Here is a 22,611-nt window from a genome sequence, read left to right on the forward strand (position 1 = left end):
CCTGGGCATGGAGCCTACTTAAAATTTAAAAAAAAAAAAAAATTACAATTGCTTGCTTGCTTGCTTTATTTACTTATTTGAGAGAGAGAGAGAGAGTGAGTGGTGGTGGGGGGCGTGGAGCAAAGAAAGAGGAAGAGAGAGAGAATTGTAAGCAGGCTCCATGCCCAGTGTGGAGTCGGATGCAGGGATCGATCTCATGACCCTGAGATCCTGACCTGAGCTGAAATCAGGAGTCGAACGCTTAACCGACTGAGCCACCCAGGCGCCCCAACAGTATAATTGCTTTTTGTAGCAGAAGTCATGTGTCAGAAAACTTGCTGTGTCAGTCCTCACGGAGCTGCTCATTCCTTCTGGTTGTTCCAGAGCAGGTACAAACTTCTTAAAAACCATAGATGGGATCATACTATACATTGTATTGTGTGCCTCGGCTTTCTAAATTTCTAAATATATCTTAGAAGGTTTTCCACGACAACATATACAATTGTTCACTTGTTTTAATGGCTTTGTAGTATACCATGGCATGGATATACCATACTTTATTTAATCAGTTCCCTCTCAATAGACATTGCAGTCCTCTGTTATAAAGATGGTGGCGCAGTGAATACCCCGTGTACACCCTTCGTGCACGTGCACAGTGCAGCCCAGGATACATTTCTGAGTCAAGGGATGAGTGCCTTTATGATTTTTACGAACACCGCCATGTTGCTCCCCAAGCGGCGGGTGTGTGGCCACCCTCGCACGCCACAAACAGTGAGGGGTACCCCCACTACAGTGATGACATGGACCACCCAATCTGTGTTGTGGCCTCGAGAAGTAAATATCACCGTTTCTGTGATGACAGAACTGGGGTTCAGAAGGGTGAAGTGACTTGCCCAAGGACACAGAGTTAAAAGCTGTTTTCCCAATACAGACATATGATACAGACTTCAAAAGGAGTAACACTTTGTAACAGTTAGGACTAGGTTTGGCTGCCTGTGATAGGAAAACCCAAAATAACTGTCTAATGACGCCAGGTTCTAGACTCTTATGTGAAACAAATGCCCAAGAGTTAGGCACTTCAGCGCTGGTATGGTGGCCCCTGAAGTGAAGAGCTCCTTTTTTCTCTCTTTTTTTAAAGATTTTATTTATTTATTTATTTGAGAGAGAGAGAGAGCATGATTGGGGGGGGAAGGGAGTGGCAGAGGGAGAGAATCTCCAGCAGACTCTCCACGGAGCACAGAGCCTTACGTGGGGTTTGATCTCATGATCCTGAGATCATGACCTGAGCTAAAATTAAGAGTCGAATGCTTAACTGACTCAGCCACCCATGCGCCACCCCCCCCTTTTTTTTGAGAGAGAGGGAGAGCACATGGTGGGGGGGGAGGGACAGAGAGAGAAGGAGAGAATCTTAAGTAGATTCTGCTTTGAGCATGGATGCCAATGTGGGGCTGTATCCCACAACCCCGAGATCGTGACCTGAGCCAAAACCAAGAATCGGAGCCTTAACCGACGGAGCCACACAGGCACCCACAAGCTCCTTCTAGAGCTCTGCTTCACCACTCTCAAGTAAGGCCCTTGTTCTCATTGTTGAAGGTGGATGCTAGAGCTTAGCCATCACCTCTGCATTCCAGGCTGCGGAGGAATGGATGAAGAAAAAGGGGCAGAGATCACATTCTGGCATCCTTGTAAATCTGTTTATGTAAAGTTATTTTCCTTGAAGACACATAACACATCTGCATGCATTTTTACCTACTCATGTGGCCTAGTCATATAGCTGCAAAGGAAGCTGGAAAATGCAGTCTTTATTTTCAATGGTCAAGTTCTCAGCTAAAAACTGGCACTTCTAATAGTAAGAAAGAGGGAGGAACAGATATAGTAGCAAACTACTGGTCTCCATCATGATTATGTGTAAAAATTAAGCTTATTACCTTCCCCAGGCAGTTACTGTTAACCGTTCTTGACTATCTGGGAAAAGGCTTATCTCTTTTGTCCCAGATTTTTTTCCCACTTTGCCAAGAGTTGCCATGACCCGTCCCCGCTTCACCAGTAATAATTTGTGTACCTCTTCTCACCCCAATTGATTCTCACAAAAGCATTATGAAATGAGTAGGATGTCATGACCCCCATTTTACAGATGAAGAAACCGAGGTACAGAGAGGTAAACTGACTTTGCCTAAAGCTGTCCAGTGAAGAATGGGAGTCCTGCTTCCTGTTGAGACCGTGCACAGTGGCCAGTGTCTCATGGCTCCAGGGAGAAAGGCTCATTTTGGGGCTAGTACATCCTCTCACACTATTAAGTCTCTTAAACAGAGAGAGAGCTCAGAGCATTTGGCAGGCAAAAGTATCCAGCTAGAATCTAAGAACATTGTTTTGGTTTCATTATATTTATAGTTTCCTTCTATTTGTGGCAAATGATCCTGGTTTCCTTTTCCATGATAGTGATATAAAGCTTACTTTTTAAGTAAATGCCTCTAAGTTAAAAAGTGAGTCTATTAAAAGAAAAATGTTAAGTAAAGACCTGTCTGCGTTTAAATACAGATCCCACCACTGACTAGCTCTGTGACATGGGATATGATACTTGGTTCCTCTGAGCCTGTTTTCTCATCTGTAAAATGAGGATGATGACTTCTCCCACTGTATAGATTCATTATAGCATTAAACAAGATCATGATGTCAGGAGCTCTGCGCCCTGGCGTGTAGTTAAGCACACAATACTGTTTGTGAACATTATTATCACATTATGAATATCCATATTATTAATTTTGTCACAACCCTTTCAGTCAGTGGGCTGTAGGGTGATGGCTAAAGATGCCCCACCCACGGGCCCCTTCCCCTAGACCAGTGGTTCTCAACCAGGGAAAATTTACCCCCCAGAGGCCATTGGGCAATGTCTGGAGATATTCTTTATTATGACTGGGGGGGGTGGTGCCACTGGCATCTGGCGGGTAGAGGCGAGGGATGATGACTCAACCTCCCACAAGGGCACAGGACAGCCCCCCATCATAAAGAATTCTATGGCCAAGTGTCAAAAATGCTTCCGTTGAGAAGCCCCACTCCACATGGCACCCTGCACCCGTGTCTGTATCTTCCAAGAGAGACTCGAACTCAGACTCCAAAGACCTCAGCCTCAGTTTCCTCATCCAGGACATGGGGATGCTGAAACCTGCCTTGCCTGCAGTCGTTCCATCTCCTGATGGTTGAACCTTTTGGTCACTTCCTTGTCCTAGGCTGTCTCTAGTAGTGATCTTTTCCTCTCTTCCCCCAGGTCCAGGGAGACCATCTGATAGGCTTTTTTTCCCCATTTGCTTGACTTCTGGGTGTTTCCCATTCGCCTAGCAGCCTCTGGGGCCCGGAAGCCACCAGCTACATGGCTGCAGAGCAGAGGAGGGAAAGGCCCCACCCCCACCCTCTCCCAACACCCGGCTCTTCTGGGGCTCTTCTGGGTCTTCGCTTCCTTGCAAGCGCTCCTTGACATGCATAACGATTCCGCTTGTGCGCTGACTTGATTTTATTCCTCCCCACACGCCTCTTCTCCTGGGGACCAGGCCTCCAGTGTCCCCAGCACCCTGCACAGTGCCCCGCACATAACTGGCACTCAGGATTTACATGTGCAATGTAGGAAGGGAGAGCCGGGGAGAGGAAAGGGCGAGAGGCTAGATCCAGAGAAGGAAGAGAGGCGAGAAAAGGAAGAGAGAAGAGGAGGGATGTTGAACGAATGCTAAATGCGGAGAGAGCTAACTAGACAAGGGGAGGAGGGGCGAGGCCGGCCCCTGAGCGCGATCGAGACAAGCCCGAGAGAGAGTAGGGCTGTGAAGAGACAGATGAAGAACACGAAAGATAAAAAGACAGGAGGAAGGAATGGGGAGGCACGCGACTGGGGAGAGGCACGTGAGCGGTGAGAGCGAGAACGCGCGGGCGCAGGGCCACGGGGAGGAAACTCCGTGAGGGCTGAGCGGGGGCTGAGGAGCGGAGAGGCCCGCCCTCCCGAGCGCGGCCGCGCTGCGGGGAGCTCTGGACGCGGGCGCAGTCTCCATGGAAACGGGGAAGCTCCGCGAGCGAGAGGAAACGCGGCGGCACGCGGGGAGGCGGGGAGGCGGGGAGGCTGGCTGGCTTTGGCCCTTTCTCAGGCTCCTTTCCTCCCCCCAGCCTCTCGCTGGGGAGGCGGGAGCGCGCTACCCGGAACAGAGCCTTCGGACACCCAGGGCGCGCCTTCTCTCCTCTTTCCCCTTTCCGGGCGTTTGACCCTCCTCCCGTCTCCGGGGCCTGGAGGACATTGCAAAATGTCAGGGATCTATGGGGAGATGGACCGGTCGACCTTGCCCCGAGGCTCCTCCTACGGAGCGCCGCAGGGCTCGGTCCTGTTCTCTTCGGTTTCCCTAACTCCAGCCCAAGGGAGTTACCTGCCCACAGCTCTCAAATTTACATCTCCAGCACTGATTTCCCCCCGAGTTTCCCTCTCCATTTGGGTGTCTAAAGTGCATCTTCAAACTTGTCGGATTCTTGAGCTCCTCAAGCTCATTCTCACCCCAGGGCTTCCTGAATTTGCCAGCGCCTTTGCCAGGAACTCTTTTCCCAGCCCGTAAGCGACTCGCTGTACTCCAGTTGGGCATCATCTTGGAGGAGGCAAGCACTGGGGAAGCGAGGAAGCCCTGAGTGTGTATGTGTGTGTGTGTGTGTGTGTGTGTGTGTGTGTGTGTGAGAGAGAGAGAGAGAGAGAGAGAGAGAGAGAACACAGCGCTGTGGGGGAGCGCTGCATCAGGTTGAGGGGCACAACCTAGGGGTGTGGGGACACTGTCGTGTCACAGGAGGGCAGGGGAGGCCACAGGAGGCCAAATCTTAGAGCGAGGGGCCCCAGTGTACTGCTGGCAGATGGGAGTCTGGGGACTAGGGAGCACTTTGAATGGTAGGTGAGGGAGAGACCTGACAAAGCCAAGGGCATCCTCCCCACCCTGGGAACTAGATGGGCCTCATGGACAGTGGGCAGAACTGGCCACCACCCCCTTTGTCATCACTGTCATCTGAAACCCAGGTTAAGCACCCCATGGCCCTGGTGTGGAACCTTCGGGTCTCAGACACAGTGACCTCGTTGCTGGTGGGACTGTCAGGCACTAAGAGGAAAACATCAAGGGCAACTCACAAGTCGCAAGTCACCCGGCTGGCTGCTCACCGCAAGGCAGAAGTGGAAGGTCACTGTCCCTGTGGCTGACTGAACTCGGTCAGCTCTGATTGGCTGTGTGGGGCATGTGCTGATTGGTTCAGACTTCGGTCCCACCTGCGAGGCTGGGCATTGGGAAGAGCCTACCCATACAACGTGGGTTGGGATTGGCAGAGGTGGGTCACTAAACATAGAGTGAACACCTAGGAGGGAACCAGCAGGGGCCTATTTCAATAGAATTCTTGGCCTCGCCCTTTCTCCCCTCCCCACCATCTTAAACGAAGCTCCCCCCTCCCCAATTATTTCCTTATTTGTGTGACTATTATTAGTATCATTGTGACTAGTTTTGATAATAATAACATTTAACATTTACCTGGGATTTACAATGTCAAGCATTTACATTTGCTGTCTCCTGTAATCTTTACACTTGAATGCCGTCATTATTCCCATTTTACAGATGAGAAAACTGAGGCTCAACGGGGAAAGAACTGGCTTGAGGTCCTACATCTAGGAAAAAGCCGGGTCAGGATTTGAGCCTCTTTGCTCTAATGACCTTTCCCCCACTAACTACAAGCTCTGTGAGGCTGAAGTCCAAGTAATGCGCCCGCCTCCTGCTTAGTCTAGTGCCTGGCGCCCAAGGGGCCTTCAGTGAGGAGATGCCAGGCACTGGGCTGAGTGTTTACGCGCATTACTTCCCTCAATCCTCACTACCACCCCGTGAGGTAGTACTGTGATTTCCAACATAAAAAGGAGCATCCCCCACTGAGTAGGGGAAAGAACTTCCCCAGTCTGTCCTTTGAGCAGGGGAGGGGAGGCGGGGAGGCTGGCTCGACTGCGTGAATGAGAACGTATGCCCGGCGTCTTGGAGAAAAGGAAATGGCGCTGAATAAATATTTGTTGAATGGAGGACAAAAAGAAATAAAGAACCATGAGGATGGGAGGGAGTAAGCATGGTCAGGATGCTAACGGGAGCCGAGGGAGGTGACCGTGGGTGGCTATTTCCTTGTATTTCCAGGAAGCCTTCCTGGAGGAGTTGATTTGATGGGGGTATTATGGGGTCCTGGAAAGGTTCTGCTCCCCGAGGCACGAGGCCGTCCCAGACTCTAGAGTTTCTGGAACCCACGGAAGTGGTTAACAGGCTCTTGGCTTGACTGGCCGAGCGGGAGGGCGCGGCCCGCGGGGCCCAGCCGAGGGGGGCTGCGGTGGTCCTCTGGGTTCTGGGGAGTACTCAACCCCTTCTCTCTTCCTCCCTGACCATGGCGGTGCGCCCGGCCTCACGCCCCCTCAGCTCTGTGCCTCGTGCTGGGCTGCATGATCTTTCCCGACGGCTGGGACGCCGAGACGATCCGGGACATGTGCGGGGCCAAGACCGGGAAGTACTCCCTGGGGGACTGTTCGGTGCGCTGGGCGTACATCCTGGCCATCATCGGCATCCTCAACGCCCTCATCCTCTCCTTCCTCGCCTTCGTGCTGGGCAACCGGCAAACAGACCTGCTGCAGGAGGAGCTCAAGCAGGAGAACAAAGGCGAGTGGGCTTCCGGGCGGCCCGCCGCGGGTGGGGCGGGGGCGGGGCCTCCAGGTGTCCCCGAGTCCTAGAGATGAAGCGAAAACTGGAAAAGGTGCAGACAGTCCCACCACCTTGAAAGCAATTTGACGTTATTCCTCAAATCCGAACATTTGCATGCCTGGGCCCCAGCAAACCCAACTCTGAGTAGAAACCCATGAGAAATGTGGCAGTAGTTTTAAATAGCAAACCACTAAAAACAACCTAAATGGCCATTAACAGGAGGATGGGTAAATAAATGGACATTCACATCATGGACTAGTGCATAACTGAAACTGCATGCACTGCAGTTATAAGTAACAGAATGGGTACATCCTAGAAACATAATACTGAGACAGAGGGAGAAAAAATCAAGTTCCAGAAGATAACAGAGTGATATTTTTATGGAGATCAACCAAAAACGAAGAGACACTAACTAGTGTATGGTTTAATCATAAATATATTTATAGTGGAACTGCATTTTTTTTTTTTAAGTAAAGAAACAATAAATACAGAAGATAGGATGATGCTTATCTGTGGTTGGGATAGAAGGGGGGAGGCCAAGAGCTTGAGATGGGGGATGTGTAAGCATGTACAAAATATTGGTGGTGTTCTTGCATGGTGAGCCCACACAGGTGTTTGTTACAGTATGCTTTATACCTAGTCAACTTTTGTATATATCAGGTAAAGTTGAAATCCAATGAAGAAAAAATTTATACACGAGGCCAGAGACTCCAGGCTAACCAGTTATCAGATGTTGATCTATGTATCTACATACAATATATGACCTTTTTTTTTTTTTTTTTAAGATTTTATTTATTTATTCATGAGAGACAGAGAGAGAGAGGCAGAGGGAGAAGCAGGCTCCCAGGGAGCAGGGAGCCTGATACGGGACTCGATCCCAGGACCCTGGGATCATGACCTGAGCCGAAGGCAGACGCTTAACCATCTGAGCCACCCAGGTGCCCAATATATGACCTTTTAAAAAAATACACAGTAGTGTTATATGCTCATATAACACAGGATAGGTGTCGTCCTAAACACATCCCTTGTAAGATCACTTTTTGTTCCCAAACCTAGAGCATGTCTTAAAAATCTTTCTTTATCCTTTTATGGAGAACCCTTTTTATCCAGTGCCTGGCATTACGTCAGATGGAGGAACTGTAACTATTTAACTATTTTCCTTTTAGGGACTGTTAGGGAGGTTTCCAGGATTTTACTATCGCTGACAATGCTACGCTGGACATCTTTGTCTGTGCCTCCTTATACACAGTGTTTTCTTGGTGTTTTTCCAGAAATGGAATTGCGCACTTAAAATTGTAATGATAGTTCCAGATCGCTCTCCAAAGGAGGCTTGGTGTTCTGAGCCAGGGACCCACCCTGTCCCCGGAGCACCGGGAGGCACGGCATGGCAGCAGTGGACAGACAGCTGTCTGTCTGGGTGTGTGTTCCCTGCCATGAGGAATAGGAGTAGTGGTTTTCATAGTCACACCCTGGCTTGAGCTATTAGCATGTTGCTGGGTCTATATTTAGCACTTTCCATTAATTATATTCCTCTCTTGAGTCTCATCTATAAAATGGGGATAATGGCAGTGAGGATTATTATCTCATCTGGCAGGAGGTGGTTTAGTCTTGTGGTGGAACCCTTGAACTGGAGGCCGACTGTGTCGGAAGCAGGCTGGGGACCGCACCTCCTTGAGCCTTAGTTTCCTGTACTTCCTCAAATGAGGGTGGTGGAAATAGTACCAGCTCACCGGGCTGTCCGATGAGGAAGAAAGATTATGTCTATTAAGGGGCATTTGGTGAATACTCAGTAGAAGCTGTCACTCCTCAAGTCTCCCCACCAGGCAGGCATCACCACCACCATTTTACGAATGAGAAAGGTGAGGTCCACGGAGGTCCAGTAACTTGTCCAAGGTCACTGAAGCGGTGCAGCCAGGATTTGAACCCTGGTCCAAGTTGAAAGGCCAGGCTCTTCCCTGCTGCCTGCTTCCTTTCTCAGGGCCCTCCTAGGCTGTTGGGCTGCCAACCTGTCTTTCTCTGAAGCTCCTGTCCCTGGAAACCCTGACATCTGGTGGTTTCTGTGGTCTTGGTATGAGGTCAGGGCCTGCCCTCTGGTGGCAGCTTCTAGAAGTGCATGACTAAGAGCCATGTGGCCTTTCTGAAGAAGGGGTTTGGGGATGTGACTGTTGTGAGGTGGGCCCACCCAGCATCCTCTCCTTCCTCCCCAAAGTGCCTAAGCTCGGTGTTTAAAGTGATGTGAAGGAGCCCCAGTTTTTCTTCCCTCAGCGTCGGGCAGGGTGGGGTGGGGAGAGGGGTGTGGTGCTCCATCCCTCATTGGGAGCTCAAGATGAGTGAGCCTCACAGTTCAGTTCTGAGCCAAACCTCCAGGACAAAAGTAAAAACAAAAATAAATTGCTATCATTTCCAGCATTTACTATGCACTAAACATTGTGAAAAGTCCTTAGCTGGAATTTTTATGTTTTTTTCACTCCTTGGAATCACCCTGTGAAGTAGGCTCTTATGCCCATTGTACAGATGAGGAAATTGAGGCTCAGAAGGGTTGAATGGCCTACTTAGAGGCCTGGCTGGATTTCAGACTCTGTGAAGCTCACTTCCCTGCCCAGCTCTGCCCTGAGGAGTGGCCGGGGGGAGCCCCAGTGCCCTGGTAGTCACTGACTTTCTCCAATTCTCTCTCTCTCTCATAGATTTTGTGGGCTCTACGGTAAGCTCCGTGTTGCGGCCAGGGGGTGATGTCTCCGGATGGGGTGTCCTCCCCTGTCCTGTCGCTCACTCACAGGGACCCTGAGGGCCAGGATCACAGCCCAGGAATTGACCTGTCCTCAGCTTGTCCCGTTGCCTGCCCTCTCATCCCTTCATTCAAGCTCCGAGGGAAGACCCCATCCAGGACTGACTTCTCACCTGCTACCTGCCTGTAGCTCCCGGCTTTGAAGAGGTTGGGGCTGGGATGCAGCGTGGGGGAGGGCCTGATTCTGCTCCTCCCTCAACTGACCTGAGGGAGCTGGAGCGCTGGGCCCTTGGGCTTCTCCCTTCCTCTCTAGCCTGGCCCGGGGCCCCTTCTGAGTCTCCAGGGGAAGAGGCACTGCGGCTCCGGTTCTCCAGGCCCTGTCAGTCTGGAGGGCTCCTGCCTGGCTGCATCCTTGCCTCCTCTGGTCCCTGCCTCCTGCAGAAACTTATTCAAGACACTGGCCCAGGGTGGACCGGACTCTTTCCTGTTTCCCCCCCTCTGATGATGGTTCCATCACATCATCACAGAGCTCCAGGTGCCACCAGCCTCCTTGGGGCCTCTCTGCCGCCCACGCCAGCCTGTTTTCACCTCTCCCAAAGGAGTCCGAGCTGCACCGAGGGAGAAGGCACAGGGCCTCCCTGTCAGCCGCTGACAGAGGCCCTGGGCAGCCCAGAACCTGAGGACAGATGGGCTCAGGAGGCAGTAGGAGGAGGCACTCTGACTCCTGTCTTGGTGGCGTCTGACCATGGCAGCTGGGGCTGGAAGGGGCTCAACTTGGAGCTTGCCTGGCCTTCTCCCTGCTGGGATGTCTCACCAGTGACTGAACCCTTGACCCTGGCCTGTTTTGTACAGCACAGACTTCTTGGCCCTGTTGTCAGGGCTGGGGGTTCGGGAGGGGGGCCCGAGAGTGGGGAATTAGGGGATGCGTCCCCCCTCTGCCCCTTCTCATGCCCCCAACCCAGGCATCTTCCAAGGGCAGAGACTGTCTTGCCTCTTTGATACTTTTTCTGCATAACTTGAACTTGCAGGTCACCTCTGAACAGGGTACCCCCTGTCCCCATCCCCAGGCCTTGTAACCCTATCCCCACCTCCACTTCCTCCTCCTTGCCCACCTCTCGCCTTGTGATATGCCCAGGGTCTGCAGCCCAATGGGCAGTGCTTGGAGCTGAGGCATGAGTGTGTGTGTGTGTGTATGTGTGTGCGTGCGTGAGCGTGTATGTGTGTGTATGTGTGGGGCGGGGAGCAGAAGAGGAGTCTTCTCTCTCTCTCCCCTCCCACTGTGGGGGCATCTCCTTCCCCCTTGTCTGGGGGCAAATGAGGGAGACTCCAGGTGTTTCCGAACTCCCCTCATTGCCCAGTGGACCTGGCGGCCGAGCCGTGCGGCCTGGGCGTGGAAAGCCCCTTTCAGCCCCCAGTGCAGGCGGCAGGTTGGCTTCCTCTAGTGTGCCTACTTCTGTCCTCGAGTACTGGAGGGAGTACTGGTCCACCGTGTAGCCGGAGTGGGAGGCCTCTGCGGGTTCACTGGGGAAGCTTGTTGTCATCATTTCCTATGTGGGCCTCAGCCAAAGGAGGGGAGAAAAGCAGCGAGTGCCATGTATTTGCCAGTCTTGTGTTCATTTCCATAGGACTTGGACCTGAGAGGGTTTCCAAGACAGACCCTAGAAATCCTCTGCACGAGACCCCCATCTGGACCCTAACTGGAATCAGATGCTGGGTCCTGGTAGGACTCCTGAAACCTGGAACTCACCAAGCCCTGACCCTCCACCCTCTTGACTCCCTTGTCTTGAGCAAACACCTTTCCCCTGGTGCTCTGGCCCCGGCCCAGTGCCCCTCTCTCCTCCCCCAGGGTTCTACCTGCTGGAAGGGGCTGTATGCCAGGGGCCCGTGCTGAAGGAGAGGGTCAGGGGAGCCTCATGGGAGGCAGTGGGGGGGCGGAAGTGAGTTCTCAAAGATCCAAACCAAAGCCCAGTGTTGGGAGGCTGGGGGGAGGGTGCGGGTGGGGGGTGGGAGGGAGCCAGTGGTTGGGAAGGGGGAGAAGACCGAGGTGGGAGAGAGTGAGAATGAGAGAGGGGAGGGAAGGCGTGGAGAGAGGCAGAGAAATGGAGAAAAGCGAGATGCAGAGAGTAGTGGAGAAGGGGACCCTGGTGCAGAGATCCTGGGGTGGAGGGGGGAAGGTGGCTGGGAAGACGAAGAAGGAATAGGGACAGGGAAGGAGGCAAATGAGGGGTGAGCTGTGGACGGAAGACGGGTGCAGGGGTGCAGCTTGGGGCAGAGGAGGATAAAGGAGGCAGGACTCCAAGGGACTGGAGCGGCTGCTGTGTGTGCCCTGCTTGGGGGGGGGGCTGCCAGATCCCTGTGCTGGGGGGAGGTGGGAGCCTCCCCTTAGATGCCCAGGCCACTGCCCACCCCTCTGGGGCCGCAGCGCCACTGAAGTGGGGGTTAGTGGGAAGGGAGAGAGAGGTTAATCCCCTTGAGGGGGTCCTGAGCGCCTCCCAGCCAGCTGGTGCCTTTGCCAAGGAAGGGGCAGCCCAGAGAAGCACACAGGAGCATGGGGCTGGAGAAGCAGGGTTGGGCGGGCTGCAGGAGTGCCAGGGCAACACAGAGAAGGAAAAGAGGCTGGAATGGGCACCAAACCAGAGCCCTGTCCCCGAGGCTTCGGCAGAGGCAGGAGCAGAGCGAGAAACCAATGCTTCAGTTCAGGTAGGGGCCCCACATGAGGCTGGAGAGCCACCACCCTGTGGCTCAGATGGCTTTCTGGGGGCAAGGAAGCCATCGTGGACAAGGGGAGGTTTGCGGTTTGCCCTAGCCAAAGCAGGCGATTTGGCTTTTGCCCTTGGGAGGAGACGGATGCAGCGGTCACCTGTCGCCACCTCAGCATGGTGTCTGGGACTCTTGGTTCTTGAAAGAAGCTGATCTTTGAGTGCCCCACGGAGGCGCTCCTCCCCGAGTGGTGACTGGATCAGAGGGGTCTGGCACTAGCAGGTTGTTTCTGCTCTGGTCTGGGCACTTGCAGGAGAGGCCGAAGCAGCTACAACGTAGAGGTGGTTGAGAGCGCTGGTTGGTCAAGTCCTTCTGGGTCTCTAAGATGTGAAAACTTTCCTGTTTGGGAACCAGTACCCATTAAGGAAAACATTGTTTTTCTGAGGGGTGAGGACCATGGGTAGGATTCGTCCTTTCCAGGCCTGGACTAACTGAGAGCTTTTAGATGGGGCCGTAGGGAAATTCTTTGGCCTCCTTGAGATTCCTGCTGGGGCACAGGGGAATTAGCCTTCTCCAACTTGCAGTGTAATTGAGACAGGGGAACCCTCTCTTTGGAGAAGCTGGGACCTTCCCAGCACAAGAAACCTAACGCAGGTCCCTGCCTGGCTCAGGGCTAGCCTTTGGGTGGGCCTGGAGTTGCCCGAGAAGGGAACGAGGGGGACAGTCCTTCCCAGAGCTCTGACCAGCAGACCTCAGGGGCCTGTGCTGTGTGTCGTTAGGATAGCTTGGTGTTGTCTACACCCCATTAGTAAGTTCTGTCTGAATGTGTCCTCGCTGTTCATCGTCCAGTTTGGTAACATTTATTTTGGTCCTGACCCCTTCTGCTGCTGCTGGATTTGAGCTTCAGTGCAGGTGGAATGACGTTCAAATAAAGAAACACTTTATATCACCCATGCTGGCTGCTGCTTCTCTGAGTTGGCCCCCTGGGGATGGAGAGGGTTGAGATCCGTATCAGGTTTGGCTACATAGTAACAGAGCTACCACTGTGGTTTAACAAGAGTTTATTTTCCTTTCATATTAAGCCTGGAGGTAGCCAGACCATGACTGATAGGGCCAACAGCGTTATCAGGAACCCAGGCTCCTGTCTTTCTGCGCTGCCATTTTCAGTTCTGGCTTCCAGTCTCAAGGACACTGCATGGCCCAACATGGCTGCTACAGCTCTAGTCACTTGGCCCACATTTCATTTGACGGAGACCTCTGGAAATCGTATAAGACTGAGTCACATTGCACATCTAGCTAAACTGTAATCTTTTAATGGGGCACATTGTCACCCCAGAAAAAATTGTGGTGCTATTACCAAGGGGTAGGGAGAGAACAGATGGAGCAGGCAGCTAGCAATCTACATGCTGCTGATTGACAGGCTTGACTTTGGACTTAGGACTCTGACTAAAACAAACAAGGCTCTACCCTTTTCTGCCTGTGTGGCCTGGACAAGTCCCTTCACCTCTCTCTAAATCCCCATTAAAGGGAATTGACGATAGTGATCTCAGGGAATTGTTAAGAAACAAAGGAGGGAAGGTGGCTTGCTTGACAGCATCTGGCGCATTGTAACATGTCCCATATGACAGTTAGATTGATTATAATGTCTGCACTTGGAAATTGAATCTTCATTCAACACATTTTGAGCACTTGGTATAGGCTAAGCAGTTAGAGAACAAAAACAGAGACCCTGCGTTAAGTAAGGGTCAATTTGGCTGGGGAGATGAACATGTAAAAATAATGTAAAATGTGCCAGATGCGGGGTATTGTGGGTGCCCTGGGTAGGGACACCTTCCATGGTTTTAGTGGGGTTGAGTAGAGCAGGAGACTGTTTTACTGTAGGGTGAGTAGGAGTTAGGCAGGCAAGGGTCAGGAAAGCCATTCATGTTGAGAGGGTATCTTGAGGATAGAGCAGGGAAGAAACAATGGTGAGTGCAGAGAACTAAAAGATAAGGTGTGAGGCAGGGAGGGTCAGAGATTCCTCTGGAGACAGGCAAAGCCAGTGGATGAAAGAGCTCAGGGGCCGTGAACAGGAATTTTGATGTTCACAGCAATGGGGAACCATGGGTGATTTTAGCAGGAGAGCAGCACGATTAGATTTGCATTTCAGGATGATCACTCTGGTTGCCCTGTTAGGGAGCTGAGTTAGAGGGAGATGATTTTTTAAAAATTTTTTTATTTATTTGAGAGAGAGAGAATGAGAGAGAGAGAGAGAGCATGGGGGGGGAGGGTCAGAGGGAGAAGCAGACTCCCCGCCGAGCAGGGAGCCCGATGCGGGACTCGATCCCGGGACTCCAGGATCATGACCTGAGCCGAAGGCAGTCGCTTAACCAACTGAGCCACCCAGGCGCCCAAGGAAGATGATTTTAATGAAAGAGAAATCAATCATTAGTCTGGCCTGAAACAAGGTGGTGGCAATGGGTCTGAGAGAGGTGAGAAATTCGCTATTTAGGCAGTAGAACTGACACTTGGTAGCTGATTGGCTGTGCGGAGTGGCACCAAGGAGAATGGATACGTTTTTTGCTTGGGGGACAAAAAAGATTTGTCAGGATAGCAGGGGAACAAGATAATCCGTTCAGCTGGAGACTTGCTTAAGTTTAAGAAGCATGTGGGGGGCGCCTGGCTGGCTGTTGGTTGAGCATGGGACTTTTGATCTTGGAGTTGTGAGTTCGAGCCCCATGTTGGGTCTAGTAGAGATTACTTAAAAAAATAAATAGAAAAAGAAAAAAAAAAGCATGTGGGACATCATGGTGAAGTTGTCCAGTAGTCACTTGACTTAGATGGATTTGGGAGCTCAAGAGAAAGATCTGGGCCAGAAACATGAGGATATAAGTAATGGTTGAAATGTGAAGCACAGAGGAGTCTGCTCAGGGTGACTGTATTGTGTGAAGAACACAGAGCTATGGAGTAAATGCTGGAAAACACCAACATATAAAGGTCAGAGGAATGGATGTCCAAAAGGAGAGGACAATGGAAGAGTCAGAGCTATGAGAAAAACCATGAACATGTGTTAGGGAAACCAAGGATCTAGAGTTCAAGGGAAAGGTCAGCTGGAGGAAATTAGTTCAGAATTAGGGACTGAAAAACATGCCCACTGGATTTGGAAGAAATGGGCCATTGTTGAATTTGAGGATGTGGAATCTCTTTATATGAAAGAGTTCTGAATGTTCATAGGTCATGGCTGGTAAGAGTTTAAAGGTAAAGAGAGAGAACGGTGCACCTTGGTGGCTCAATAAGTTAGGTGTCAGACTCTTATTTTGGCTCAGGTCATGATCTCGGGGTTGTGGGATCAAGACCCACATTGTGCTCTGTGCTCAGCGCGAGGTTGGCTTGGGATTCTCCCTCTCCCTCTGCTCCTCCCTCCCTCCCCTCCCACTCTCTCTAAGATAAATAAAATCTTTAAAAAAAGAGAAATAAAGGTAAAGAGAATTACTAAGAGGAGGTGAGAAGGCCTTTCTGGGGTAGAGGGAAGGTGCGAGGTTTAGGGAGCTCTTGCCTGATGGTATCCATTTTCTCAGTGAAGCAAGAGGGCAAGATTGAGAGAAGGGAATGAGCAGGGGGTTTGAGAAGTAGCAAAAGGAGTGCCTGGGTGGCTCAGCCACTTGGGCGTTTGCCTTCAGCTCGGGTCATGACCCTGGAGTCCCGGGGTTGAGCCCTGTGTTGGGAATCCCTGCTCAGCGGGGAGTCTGCTTCTGCCTCTGCCCCTCACCCCACTTGTGCTCTCTCTCTCTCTCAAAAAAATACATAAAATCTTAAAAAAAAAAAGAGAGAGATAAGTGGCAAAAGTTTGGAACAGTTGCTACAGGAGCTGTCAAAGGATCAAAAGACTGATGCATGACCATGAATTTGTGGAGGCACCAATAGACGGGAGGCAAGGCCCAGAGAAGCCAGACTGTGGATTGAAAGGTAGGTGCCAGGTAAGCAGAATGTCCTGCAAGAGTGTTTCACTCCCACCATGACATCCAGGTTGCTTACAGAAGGACAGCCTGCAGTGCGACAGACAGAGAACATAAAGGACTAAAGTTTATGGGAAAGAGCTGGAAGGAGAGGAGGTTGTGGTCAGGAAGCTGGGTGTTTGACCTGAATATTCTGACTCATTCTTTTTTTTTTTTTTTTTTTAAGATTTTATTTATTTATTTGAGAGAGAGAGAATGAGAGACAGAGAGCACGAGAGGGACGAGGGTCAGAGGGAGAAGCAGACCCCCGCCGAGCAGGGAGCCCGATGCGGGACTCGATCCCGGGACTCCAGGATCATGACCTGAGCCGAAGGCAGTCGCTTAACCAACTGAGCCACCCAGGCGCCCCCTGACTCATTCTTAAAGATGGCTTTGAGATATGAGGCACTGAGTAGGATGTCTACCCAAATGGTGAGAATAATGGCAGAAATTGGGGTGTAGATGAGCCAGAGTCATCCAAGAACCAAAGAGAGTGGTGGGAAGAAGCTACAAACACAATAACCAGATGTTGTGTGCATCAGTGGAACAGGAGTTTTTATCTGAGGGGCAAGATGTAGTTGTCTGGGAGCATTGAGGGGAGAGCAAAAGGATGTGAGAAAGAGTAGTCTCCACTTAAAAGGGCTGCAAAGGAGGTGGTGTCCTAAGGAGAGAACCATACTTCCATATTTCAGTAAGGGCTTGTCTATCAAAGCAAAGAGGTGTCCAGAGAGCACAGCAGAGAGGTTGGGAGAGAAGGACAGAACAGAGAAAGAACTACACTATAAGGGTTAAGGGCACCAAGAGCCAGGTGACACAGAGAACTCTCATTTGGGGAAATGACTAAGGGTAACAAGAGCATGAAATTCGTAGAATTCATGACTCAAAGCTTCAAATGGAGTTCTAGTTTGAAATCCCTTTCAAGTCCACTTAGGCACAGCAAAAGGACCAGTGATACCAGCTCCGGAACAGATCTGGAGGTCCTGGAAGGCTCATTTAGGTGCCAAAGCAGGTTCAGGAATCCAACCTGAGTGGGCTGGAGGCTTCTTCGAATTCATTTGCTCATTCAACAAAACATTTTATCGAATGCCTGTTCTGGTCTGGTACTGCTAGGTTCTAGAAATATAGAAATAAATCAGACATAGACCCCCAGGCTAGTTAGCGGCAGGGTTGTTTGCCTTTTGTTTAGAGTGGCTAGGTAAGACCCTGGGTTTTGTTTTGTTAAACATGTTGCAGCATAAAACAAATGTACAGGTAGGTGAAATATTATAAAATACCCTACTAGCCATTACCACAGGGACAGACCCCTGCCAGTCACCCCAGAAGCCTTTCACTTACAAACACTATCCCCTTCCTTCTCTCCTAAAAGTAACCACTACCTTGACTTTTATGGTAATCAGTTCCCAACTTTTATTTATATACTTTTTTCTAAGTGATCATCTTTATTTTTTTTTTAAGATTTTATTTATTTGACAGAGAGAGAGAGCGAGAGAGAGCACAAGCAGGGGAAGGGGCAGAGAGAGAGGGAGAAGCACACTCCCCGCTGAGCAGGGAGCCTGATGTGGGTCTTGATCCCAAGACCCCAGGATCGTGACCCAAGCAGAAGGCAGTTGCCCAACCGACTGAGCCACCCAGGCACCCCTAAGTGAACATCTTTAAACAAAATAGTTTAGCTTTGACTTTTTTTTTTTTTGATGTGTCTTTTCCCACTTCATTCTTTTTATCTCTTCTTGTAATTTGTTGACGAAATTGGACCATTTGTTATGTAGTGTTCTACAGCCAGAATTTTGTTGGCTTCATGCTGTGGTGTAGTTGAACACATTTCTCTGTTCTCTGTATTTCCAGCAAATAGGTATTTTCAGGTGTGTGTGTTGCACATTTTAATGAATGCTTCACAGTTTTTGGTTTTTTCATCATGAGATACATGATGTCTGTTTTTGTCATTAGGAGTTGCAAAACAGTGATGTTCCAATTCTATCATTCTGTCTTCAGTTTTTGTGGGAACACTTCTAGAAACACCCACATTTACAGTCTAGTTAGCCAGTCGTAAGACTTGTATAGGAAAGGCAGGAAAAATGATGGTTTTCCCCTTTATTTAACAGTTTTCAAAAATAGAATTTGTTCCCTAACACCTTCCAGAGATGAACAATTATGTTTTGGTACTTATTATGAATTCATGGATTTAAACATATTTTATGTATTTTGTTCTGTTACATTTATTGTCCTAATTAATGGTTAAAGTGTCCCATTGTTGGTCAGCAGAAGCCTCTTTAAGTTGGTGTGAATCTTTTAAACCTAATCCTAGTTATCTTTGATGGTATCCCTGCTCTCTGGTATGACAGGATGTTCTAGGCTGATTCTGTACATTTCCTTCCTCAGACCAAAATCAGCCATTTCTCTAAGAAGCCCTATCTTCAAGCTTTTCCTGTTGACAGAGCTAAGACAGGGACACATGAAACTTATATGTATCTATGATCTATCTATTGGATCTGCTTGTCTGTGTCTGTCCATCCATCCATCAATCCATGATAAAATACCTCATGAGTTGACACTGATACATGGAAGGATTTGCCTTAACATCTATAACCCCTTTCCCATACTAAGAATCCTGTCAAAGACATAATTTGCTTTGTTCCACATTAAAGTCCTCAGTTACACTGTCACCAAAATGATCACAAAAAAATGTATTCTTTCCAACTTGTCTTTCTTAGTTGTACTATATCTATCTTGCCTAGGTCACATAAATCATTTTATTATTTTTTAAAGATTTTATTTTATTTATTTAATTTTTAAAGGTTTTATTTATTTATTTGAGAGAGAGAATGAGATAGAGAGAGCACGAGAGGGCGGAGGGTCAGAGGGAGAAGCAGACTCCCTGCTGAGCAGGGAGCCCAATGCAGGACTCGATCCCGGGACTCCAGGATCATGACCTGAGCCGAAGGCAGTTGCTTAACCAACTGAGCCACCCAGGCGCCCCTAAAGATTTTATTTTTAAGTACTCTCTATACCTAATGTGGGGCTTGAACTCACAGCCCTGAGATCAAGAGTAACATGCTCCACTGACTGAGCCAGCCAGGTGCCCCACATAGATCATTTTACATTACACTCTTTATATCCCTCATTTACTCTTAGTTCTACATATCGCTAACTATATATAATTAACTCACTACCAGACTTTCTGTTGATGTTTCTCAAGACAGTTTGGTTGTCTGAAGCTCAGTTTCTAATAGATACCTAAGAGCTAACAAAAATAAAACTGCCCAAGTTCTTTCTTTCTTTTCTTTTTTTTTTTTTTTAAGATTTTATTTATTTATTTGAGACAGAGAGAATGAGAGACAGAGAGCATGAGAGGGAGGAGGGTCAGAGGGAGAAGCAGACTCCCTGCCGAGCAGGGAGCCCGATGCGGGACTCGATCCCGGGACTCCAGGATCATGACCTGAGCCGAAGGCAGTCACTTAACCAACTGAGCCACCCAGGCGCCCCAAAACTGCCCAAGTTCTTGCACACTGATGACGGTTTGTTACTATCATATACTTGAAAGTTCAGTTGGTATGAAACTCTTGGCTCACAGTCTGAGTATTTTATTTTTTAAAAGATTTTATTTATTTATTTGACAGAGAGAGACACAGTGAGAGAGGGAACACAAGCAGGGGGAGTGGGAGAGGGAGAAGCAGGCTTCCTGCCAGGCAGGGAGCCTGATGCAGGCGGGGCTCGATCCCAGGACCCCGGGATCACGACCTGGCCCGAAGGCAGACACCCAACGACTGAGCCACCCAGGCACCCCCACAGTCTGAGTATTTTAAAGATTTTGTTTTCTTTTGTCATAAACTGTCATAAACAGTCCGTTGCTGTCAAAAAACCTAAAATAATGATATAGCTACATTTTCTTTCCATTTAAGTAACTATCTGGGGAGCCAAGGTTTTTTTCTTTTTCTCTAACAATTTTACTAGAATGTCTTGATTTTGGTCATTCTGAGTTCCAGGTATGCATTATGCCCTTTCAATTTGTAGCTTAAAATATTTCAGGAAAGTTTACTAAACTATACCTTTTGGTATTTGTTCTGTTCCCTTATCTGTCTTTGGGAACTCCTATTACACACATGTTGTGTCTTTTTTTTTTTTTTGCCTTTTTAAATTGTCACTTTTTAAAGAGTAGTTTTAGGTTCACAGCAAAATTGAGAAGGTATAGCGATTCCCACATTCTCCCTGCCCCTACACATGCATACCCCCCACGTTATCAACATCCGCTATCAAACAAATGGTACATTTGTTACAACTGATGGATCTATAATGACCCATCATTATCACCCAAAGTGTTTACATTAGGGTTCATTCTTAGTGTTATACATTTTGTGGGTTTGGATAAATGTATAATGACAGGTATCTACAACTGTAGTATCATACAAAATAGTTTCACCACCCTAAAAACCTTTGTCCCACCAACTCATTCCTCCCTCCCCACAACCCCTAATCTTTTTACTGTCTCTATAGTTCTACATTTTCTAGGATGTCAGATAACTGGAATCAGACACTATGCAGCCTATTCAGACTAGCTTCCTTCACCACTAGTAATATACATTAAAGGTTCCTCCATGTTTTTTCATGGCTTTAATAGCTCATGTCATTAGTGCTGAATAATAATCAATTTTCTAGGGACATCAGTTTTATTTATCCATTCACCTACTGAAGGACATCTTGATTGCTTCCAAGTTTTGGCAATTATCAATAAAGATGTGGTAAACATCCATGTGCAGGCTTTTGTGTGGACCTAAGTTTTCAATTCCTTTGGGTAAATACCAAGGAGTGTAACTGCTTGATCCCATGGTTAAGAGTATGTTTAGTTTTGTAAGAAACTGCCAAACAATCTTCCAAAAGTGGTTGTACCATTTTGCATTCCCATCAGCAATGAATGAGGGTTCCTGCTGCTTTGCATCCTCATCAGCATTTGGTGTGTCACTGTTTTGGATTTTGGTCACTCTCATAGTGACATCTCATTGTTTTAACTTGCAATTCCCGAATGATATATATGTTATATATATCATTATATATATATGTGTGTGTGATATATATATATATATATATATATATATATCTTTTCACATACTTATTTGCCATTTGGCCCTTTTTTTTTTTTTTTAAGTAGGCTCCACGTTGGGTGTGGACCCCAAAGTGGGGCTTGAACTCACGACCCTGAGATCAAGACCTGAGCTGAGATCAAGAGTCGCCCATGCTTAGGGGCGCCTGGGTGGCTCAGTTGGTTAAGTGACTGCCTTCAGCTCAGATCATGATCCTGGAGTCCCGGGATTCACGGGATCGAGTCCCACATCATGCTCCCTACTCAGCAGGGAGTCTCCTTCTCCCTCTGACCCTCCTCCCTCTCATGCTCTCTGTCTCTCGTTCTCTCTCTCAAATAAATGAAATCTTAAAAAAAAAAAGAGTCGTATGCTTAACTGACTGAGCCACCCAGGTGCCCCCTTTGGCCTATTTTTTAAGCAGGTATTTTTTTTCTTTGCTAAGGATATGATAGGGAAACATTCTGCAGATAACCACAAATAAAACTTCATTTGAAGAGCTCTAGAAGGCTTTATACCGACTGGTATCAATACCAATGGACCTTAAAATGTATGCATACCTGAAACAGAGCCTTTAAAAACCAATGTGCCTGATGCATTTGTTAAATCTTTTATTAGTAAATTAAACACTACTTCTTCTCCTCACTACCACTTCTGTTCTGTAAGTTTCTTTAGGTAGAAATTTTCCTTCTACTTTAAAAAAATGAATTATTGCCATATACAACATAGATGAAACTTGAGAGTATTGTGCTAAGTGAAATAAGACAGAGAAAGACAAATATCATATGATCTCACTTATATGTTACAGTTTCTTTGCTGGCTCTTGAGTTGTATGAGCTCTTTTATATATTTTGGATATTGACCCCTTATTAAAATCTGCAACTTTGTTGGATCTTCTGGGAAATTAGGAAAATCCATTAATTTTTCCAAAAGGTTTTTATCTCTCCTTTTCTTCTCATGTCCCTTCTATCAGTTTCTCAAAGAAACACATCCTGCATGCTAGCCTTGTGGAGAATAAACATAGTGAGATCCTGATCTTAAGGAAATTATATTGGTGGACATAAAAGGTGTAAATAGAGGGGAACCTGGGTGGTGCAGTCAGTTAAGTGTCTGACTTTTGGTTTTGGCTCAGGCCATGATCTCAGGTCATGGGATTGAGTCCCATGTCCAGCTCCATGTGGATTCTGCTTGGGATTTTCTCTCCTTTTCCCTCTGCCCGCCCCCGCCCCCCACCAACTGCCACTCTCACACATGCACTCTCCCTCTGTCTCTCAAATAAATACGTATTTTTTTTAAAAAAAGGCTTAAATAGAGGAGATAAGGGGAGCCTGGGTGGCGCAGTTGGTTAAGCGTCTGCCTTCAGCTCAGGTCATGATCCCAGGGTCCTGGGATCGAGCCCCGCATCGGCTCCCTGCTCGGCGGGAAGCCTGCTTTTCCCTCTC

At 48.6% G+C, this 22,611-nt stretch overlaps 2 protein-coding genes across 2 annotated transcripts in view; one reads left to right on the forward strand and one right to left on the reverse strand.

The window, feature by feature from the left end:
- Positions 1–11,554, forward strand: part of LHFPL4 (LHFPL tetraspan subfamily member 4) — a 30,923-nt gene extending 19,369 nt beyond the window's left edge. The window contains exons 2-3 of the mRNA XM_045861905.2: positions 6,423–6,659; positions 9,386–11,554. Coding sequence (XP_045717861.1) covers positions 6,423–6,659; positions 9,386–9,486 — 338 coding nt within the window. The 3' untranslated portion in view covers positions 9,487–11,554. The remainder of the gene's footprint in view (positions 1–6,422; positions 6,660–9,385) is intronic.
- Positions 11,555–11,967: 413 nt separating this feature from the next.
- Positions 11,968–22,611, reverse strand: part of SETD5 (SET domain containing 5) — a 103,033-nt gene continuing 92,389 nt past the window's right edge. Inside the window, exon 27 of the mRNA XM_064593056.1 lies at positions 11,968–12,525. Coding sequence (XP_064449126.1) covers positions 12,298–12,525 — 228 coding nt within the window. The 3' untranslated portion in view covers positions 11,968–12,297. The remainder of the gene's footprint in view (positions 12,526–22,611) is intronic.

Source organism: Mirounga angustirostris, unplaced genomic scaffold (assembly GCF_029215605.1).
Source record: "Mirounga angustirostris isolate CCGP_5_RB_7025 unplaced genomic scaffold, mMirAng1.0.hap1 SCAF_1, whole genome shotgun sequence".
Taxonomy (NCBI): domain Eukaryota; kingdom Metazoa; phylum Chordata; class Mammalia; order Carnivora; family Phocidae; genus Mirounga; species Mirounga angustirostris.